The following is a 7,001-nucleotide window of genomic DNA, read 5'->3' on the forward strand; positions in this document are numbered from 1 at the left end:
AGACAGACTGATCTGCACAATTGAAGGTAAGTTTTGGGTTTACTCCGCTTTAAACAGTATTTATATACCGCCAACATATTATGCAGCGCTGTACATTAAATAGGGGTTGCATATGACAGACAGTGACACGGAAGGAGAAGAGGACCCTGCCCCAAAAAGCTGACAATCTAGGAAAAAAGAAAAGAAAGTTCAGCCTTTGTCCAAATGCTGGATAAACCATAGCATTTGTTCCCCTTTAAGGTTTGAATGAAGCTGTTACCTGCACAAACATGAAGGCAATAATTGTAATCACTTGCTTGTGTCTGCCCTTCCCCTTTTTGCAGTTTGTGTATCACGTCACTTCCTGTCTCAGACAGCCAACAGGAAGTGAGATAAAATCTCCCAGGGTTTACAAATTGCCCTTATCCACAGGTATCCCCATAGGATTTCCTTGCAGCTGTATAATATTGATTCCCATTGGCTTTGATTAGTTACAAGGGTCCCCAGTGCAAAGGAAGATGTGAATCCTCCCGTTGGGGACGCAGCAATACAAACCTTAAAGGTTTACATCCCCCAACCACATACTCTTTTGACTACAGCTATTGTATTTGCATTCTTCGTGTTCTATGAATATATGTTATGTTACTATAGGCTACCATTGCCTTCTACATGCCACCCACAGCTCCCCATACACCAGCTCCCTCTGCTCTGACAAGCCGCGCGCTCCCCGCTGTCATGTGACCAGACACGTACCAATGAGCAGCGCGCATGCGCAGAGGAGCAGCCGGCTTCGGGGCGCTGCTTGGACGTAAGAAGGGCCTTGAGGGGCCCCGGATTGTATGGACGCAGCGCCGGTCACCCGTGAGTGTAACCCCCCCCCCCTTACAGCCGTACTCGTTCCTGATATTACGCATTAACAATAGGCGGTGTGCATGCACAGGTCACCTACCTGCAGCTCTCATGCTAAGTGGGGCACTACTACTCCCAGCATGCTCCCTCACTTTGCAGTATGCTGGCTCTGTATATCCCCTGAGGCTCCTCAATCAATCACAGAGCATCCCCCAGTGCCAGGCTGTCATCTGTTTCCATAGTAACCAGACCTGAGCTATTGGGTTTGGATAGAGGAGGGTTGGCTTCCCTGTTAGGCTTTTACAGCTGTCTGTGTCCCCATTGGGGAAATTTACCATTGTCCTAGTGACCGTTGTCACCTGGAAATTAGAGGAAAATCCAACATAAGTACCAAAGACTAAGGAGAAAAAGGAGAAACCCGTACAATGGGGAAACTTTTAATGGGGGCAGATGGGAGGGGAAATCTCCACAGTTTTGGAAATATTCTTAAACTTCCTGTTGCTTCTCTGTAACGGGAAGTGGCTGTAAATTACCTCTCTTTTACAAAGATGACTAAAAAAAGAGTTTTTAAGGCATTTCCAGGCACAAAAAGTTTTCTGTATGCATAAACTATATCTGTTTTTAAAGAAAGATTCCTGGGAATCCGGGCTGCTAAAACATCTCCCACGTCTCACATTCTGCATGATCATTTTGCATAAGTGATGTGTTTTTTTTTTTTATTAGCAGGCTATAAATTGATTGTCTGGGTTTCAAAGGCTTGATGGAGTATCAACCAATCACTGGACAGGATTGCAATACTGACTGACACAATGGCCATGATTTATTAAAACTTTCCAAGGCTGTAGAGGATGCACTTTCATCAGTGAAGCTGGGTGATCCAGCAAACCTGGAACAGATTTCTTGAAAATAATTTGCTATTTCTTAGCAAATGTTTTTGGACAGGCATGGGCAAACTAGGATCCGCGGGCCATATACGGCCCTTTGGGTGTTCCACGCCGGTGCCACCTCGTGTAGGGTCAGGAGAGGGACACGTCCCCCAGATCTGAGCCTGCCATGGGAGAATGGGCGGGCTGTGTCCCTGCACAAAACCCGCCCCTCTCACATCGCAGGCTCAAATCTGCATTGGGATGAGGGGATCCGATGGGAGAGTGGGCGGGGTTATGCCATTATGATGTCACGCTCAGTGGCGTTATGATGGCATAAACCCACCCACTCTCCCATCGGCCCGGCCGCTCAAATTGTTTTTTCAGATTGTGGCCCACCCCTGCTTTAGGATCTTTGTTTTTTCAGATTGAGTCAAAAAGTTTGCCCACCCCTGCTTTAGGATCTAGTGTTGGTGTGTGGGTCACCATTATTTGATAGATAGCAGGTAGCAGGTCTCTCACCTGCTGTGCCGAGTGGTTGGCCTAGGATCGCGGAAGGATCAATGGTTTTCCAGCTTTAATAAAATGGAAGTGAAGTTAATACATTTGATGTAGCTCCTGCGCACGCATGTCAGAGTTCATTCATTTATGGCATGCGCAAGGAAAGCTGGGGTTTCCCTGGCAACCAATGCATGCACAGCTCAGAAAAAATTGACAGCTGGGCAGTTACTGCAGAAGGGATATCCCTTTCTTTCCCTTTCTTCAAAAACCATCTGCATGGTTCACCCAGGTTATAAAAGTGAATTTTTAGTTCCATATAATGCAATACATGTTTATTTCCGTGCGTAAATGCATTTCGGCAGATTCGATGGATATGAATCAACCCTCGGAGACCAATGGAAACCCAACTATTGAGTCTTCGTTTTGTTCTTTGAGGATAAATTCCTTCATAATACATGCAGCTAGAGAGGTCAGCAATAGCTTTTTGTACTTGTTTTACTTTAGGATATGCAAATCATTTCATGTGTTTAGTTTTGTTTTTTTTTTTTGGGAAGGGGAGGGGGGGAGGTACTATGGTTGCTTTTTATATACATCAGGTCCCCTTTTTCCTTTTCAGTGACTTAAAGCGTACCTAAACTCAGAATTTTCACTTTACATAAAAAAATAGACAACCCTTTATGTAAGGTAAAAATTCTTTTTTTTTTTTTCTTAAGTGCAACACCCCTTTTTTTAATAAAAGAAAAAGGTGCAGCATGCCCCCCTTAATTCTCGATCACCTAGGTGATCAAGAATTATTGGGTGCACAGAGCCTCCCTGGATACCTACGTCATGCATTCCAGGAGGCTCTTGGGTTCTCCGAGGTGTTCTGACATGCGCAGAAGGAGCCCTTTCTGGGACGACAGCCGGGACCCAATGGAAGAAACCTCCGGATCGATCGAGTACTCTGCGGGATTAAAGGTAAGTGGATTTTTTTTTGTTTTGAGCACTTTTGATTTACTTCCTCTTTTAATAACTTTATTAGGAGTTAAGCTTATTTTGTTGGTCTGCCAAATTTTTAAAAACTTTCCAGTGTTCAACCCAGATATTTTTTTAAGCTGGTTGGGTAGAAATCGTAGGCGGATGGCAGACCCTGTATTGTGACCCAACTCTTCAGTGACCACCCAAAAACAGTCAGGTGGTTACTGAAAAGTGACGGGTGTTGCGCTCGTCTAAGAGGGGCTGGGGACAACTGTGTGGTAAAATCAGCAGTAATTGAGCACAGGTCATAATTAGTCCACTGAGGTAATATATTTGTATTTAGCACAGGAATAAATCCACGCACACTCATGTACAAATGTAAATAAATCAAACAGAAAATTTCTAAATAATTCTGCTACCATGGGCAGTACTGAACTCTTGCCTATTGGCATTGCCACGGTATTCGCTGGGTAATTGTGCATTGACTGGTGCCTACATATGGGCAGGATACACTTGATTGGGCGTGGGAGTGGGGGTGTAAAATTAATTTATTCTTCCCTAAGCTCTGTGTTCGTTTTATAAAAAAAAATTAGTTGATGTTAATCCACCATTCAAATATATTTTGTTTCCTATAATATACAAGTTAAAGAAATAAACGTTCACAATTGGTGGTGCCAATGTAATCATGTGAGTATCTTCACTTTATTTCCAGATATTTTCATTTTGTTTCAAGAACAGTGTTTAAAAAATTGGGGATGATGCGGTTGCAGTGTTAAAGTGTAAATCCTGGTAGAACCTTTTTTCAGTTTTGGGGAGTAATGTTCTCCCCGACCCCTTTTAGCTGGATACACCACCTTGCACTTTTCAGTAACCACCCAGCTGTTTTTAAAAGCTTGGATCACCATGCCACCCGCCTACAACTTCTTACCACCCAGCTTAAAACATTTCTGGGAAGAAGACTGGATACTGGAGTGAGGAAGGGTTAGATCCTACATCAGGTTTTTTTTTTGTCTCCATTGTGGGTATTAACTGATCATTTTGTCCTGATGACCATTGTTATCAACATGGCAAGTAATGGCAAATCTGAAATTTTAGCGCCTTCTCCAGAATAAAGGGTAAGGAGAAAATTTCCCTCACTTTAGGAGATGTCCTCTTACTTTTTGTTGTTTCTCTGGAGCAAAAAGTAAGGGGGTATTTTTTGTAATGATACACAAACAAAACTTCAACTGGCAGAGGTTGTATCCTTACCTGCTCCAAAACAGTGTGGCTCCACATATATACATTTTAACGTGTATATACAGCTCTGGTAGCGGATATTATGATGTAGCTGGAGCAACTGTTTGCTTTGTTTAAAGCTAAGCTTTTGTGGTTGCTTATATGAAAGTGGATTTTTCATATATGTTTAAAGAGAATGCACGAAAGCAAAGATTTAATAAAAAGTGTTGCTATATTCTTTAACATCTCATGTCATCATCTGGCAGGTGGAATTTCTAGTAGGTATTTATAGAGCATCCATCCTAAATGATGATCCTGAAAGTTAACTCTCAGTGGAGAACCCAAAATTAAAAAAGCCTTGCATATGTTTGGTGTGAAGTCAATAATAGACTTGGTTCAAAAGTTTTCGAACTACTGATTTGTATCTGCCTTTATGTATATATTGCTCAGTGTTCAACCCAGAAATTTTTTTAAGGCGCATGGGAAGAAATTGTGCCTTTGGGTCAATTTAACTGACACCAACAATCTTTTTGGCTATCTGTATGGGTGACATTCTTTTCACTGACCAGCAGATAAGAGGCTTTCTTCCCACTGACTACCATGCTAATGTATTGTGAGCTGTGAATAGTATTTATAACAGGGGTTTCCTGAAGACCTGGAATAATATTTAAAGGGTTTTCTTTAAAAAAAATGTATAGATTAGTTAAATTTGTTTATAAGTTTTGTTATTTTATTGCTTATAATGTTTATGTATATATTTATATATGTATACCATGTAATCAAATCGTGATTTTACTAATAAATTCTTAATAAGAGATGCAACCAAGACAAAGGATTTACAGAGCATTATGGGTTATCTATTTTTATTAATACATTGTATTTATATAACGCCAACATATTACATATGTACATTAAATAGCCCCTGCAAATGACAGATACAACAATGACACTAGAAGAGGAAAGGACCCTGCCCGAAAGAGCTTACAATAGGTGAGGGCACACATCTGTAGAAAAACCACAACAGTACCCGTTTGCCTTCAGACTCTCTAGTAAGTACATAAGTCAGTAAACAAGAATTAGTGAGGAAACTTGTGTAGTTTTTTTTTTTTATTTTGCAAACTGCAAAAGTAAGTAAAAAATTAACATTTTTAGTACAATAACGAAGAAGAATATATACTGGACATTCCTTTAAGATTTTTGGGTTAGTTTGAAACTCATAGTGTTGTGTGTTTACTTCCTATTGCTGTGTAAATGCATAACTTAGATTATGGTATCCTATTGACATCTTAGCTTTGAAATAAATGTGTTGACGCTCTAGTTCATGACCCATAGTACAGGGAGTTCTTTTTATTATACTGATTTACTGCCCAGTGGAGCAAAGAAGACTGCTCTTTAATATATCTGTGTCCTCATTTTGTCTTGCGCATTGAAAGGTTCTTCTTCCCTGGCGTTTGGAAGAGAAGTCTGTTTCAGATTTGTATGCATATTACAACACTGTGTTTCCTTTCCAGGAATTCCTCTAAATTATGGTTATCGGGGTGCTCTTTTCTAAGACAGCAATGATAAATCTGGGGTAACACCATGGAAAAAGCAGTAAATTCATCAGAAACCTCATCTTCTAAATCATCTCAGGTTTCAAATAGAAAAGAGACTGAATCAACCAAAGACGCAGACTCCAGTAAATCGCAAAAAGGAAAAAGGGTTGGCTTTGTGTTGGTGCATGCAGGTAAAGTAGAACAGATATTGGGATTTCTTAGTATGACCTATTCACACATGTTTCTAATTATGCAGCAAGTCATCAAAGTATATTTATAGGCTATTTTTTTTTTAGTTTTAAAGAAAATGAAGAAGAAGTGCTTGAATCTTAATATCAGATTGTATTGCTGGCTGTGTCCTCGCTGAAGAGATTCATTCTCTTTATTGTTCTCTGACAAATATCAATGTAACAGAAAGTAATTAAAAATTTTGAATTTCACCTTCATGACTATAAACAAGGGGAAATGTTCGAGCAAAGACACTTGTTCCAAAAACAACTGTGAAATGAAATTTCATCTCATATTTTTTCATCTCTGGGATAGGAAGTGTAGCACAAAATAGGCTTTTCTAAACCTAAAAATGATTTTTTGACTATACATACAGGTTAATCAAACCTGTGAAATCTTTAATAACATTTAAATGAGCAAATCAACTGCTGCCATCTGAAAAACAACAGTAACAATGCAGCTTTTTTTCTTTTAATATAGCTGTGTTTCTGCAGCTGTTTCGACCGCTGTTTGTTTGTTTTTCTGAGTCCAATTTTAGGATCTCTGCTTTCAGAAAATGTTTGGGGGCTATTAGGTAATCATCAGGTCTGAAATATGCATTTTAACATGTGTAAGACCAGGGCCGAATGACGGTGCATCTTGATTGCCCACTTTCCAACGTATACTTGCTTATCCATGTATAGGTGCCCTCCGCCCTGGTGTTTGGGCCTGGCGATTGACCACGCAGACCTGAGGGCATAGAACAGGGTCACATGATTCCTTGTACCTATAAAACTTGTTCTGGTACAGTTTACAGGGAGAAAAATGTATTTTGCTGGAGGATTGGTCAAGCAAGAGATTGGTCAAGCAAGAGATGTGGATGCTGCTTAGAAGA

The 7,001-nt window shown here is 40.3% G+C and overlaps 1 protein-coding gene across 1 annotated transcript in view; it reads left to right on the top strand.

Annotated features, from left to right (window-relative positions):
- The first annotated feature begins 714 nt into the window (after window positions 1–714).
- Window positions 715–7,001, top strand: part of TASP1 (taspase 1) — a 78,051-nt gene continuing 71,764 nt past the window's right edge. The window contains exons 1-2 of the mRNA XM_072410277.1: window positions 715–840; window positions 5,876–6,090. Of these exons, the coding sequence (XP_072266378.1) occupies window positions 5,946–6,090 (145 nt within the window). The 5' untranslated portion in view covers window positions 715–840; window positions 5,876–5,945. The remainder of the gene's footprint in view (window positions 841–5,875; window positions 6,091–7,001) is intronic.

This window comes from Pyxicephalus adspersus, chromosome 4 (assembly GCF_032062135.1).
Source record: "Pyxicephalus adspersus chromosome 4, UCB_Pads_2.0, whole genome shotgun sequence".
Classification (NCBI taxonomy): domain Eukaryota; kingdom Metazoa; phylum Chordata; class Amphibia; order Anura; family Pyxicephalidae; genus Pyxicephalus; species Pyxicephalus adspersus.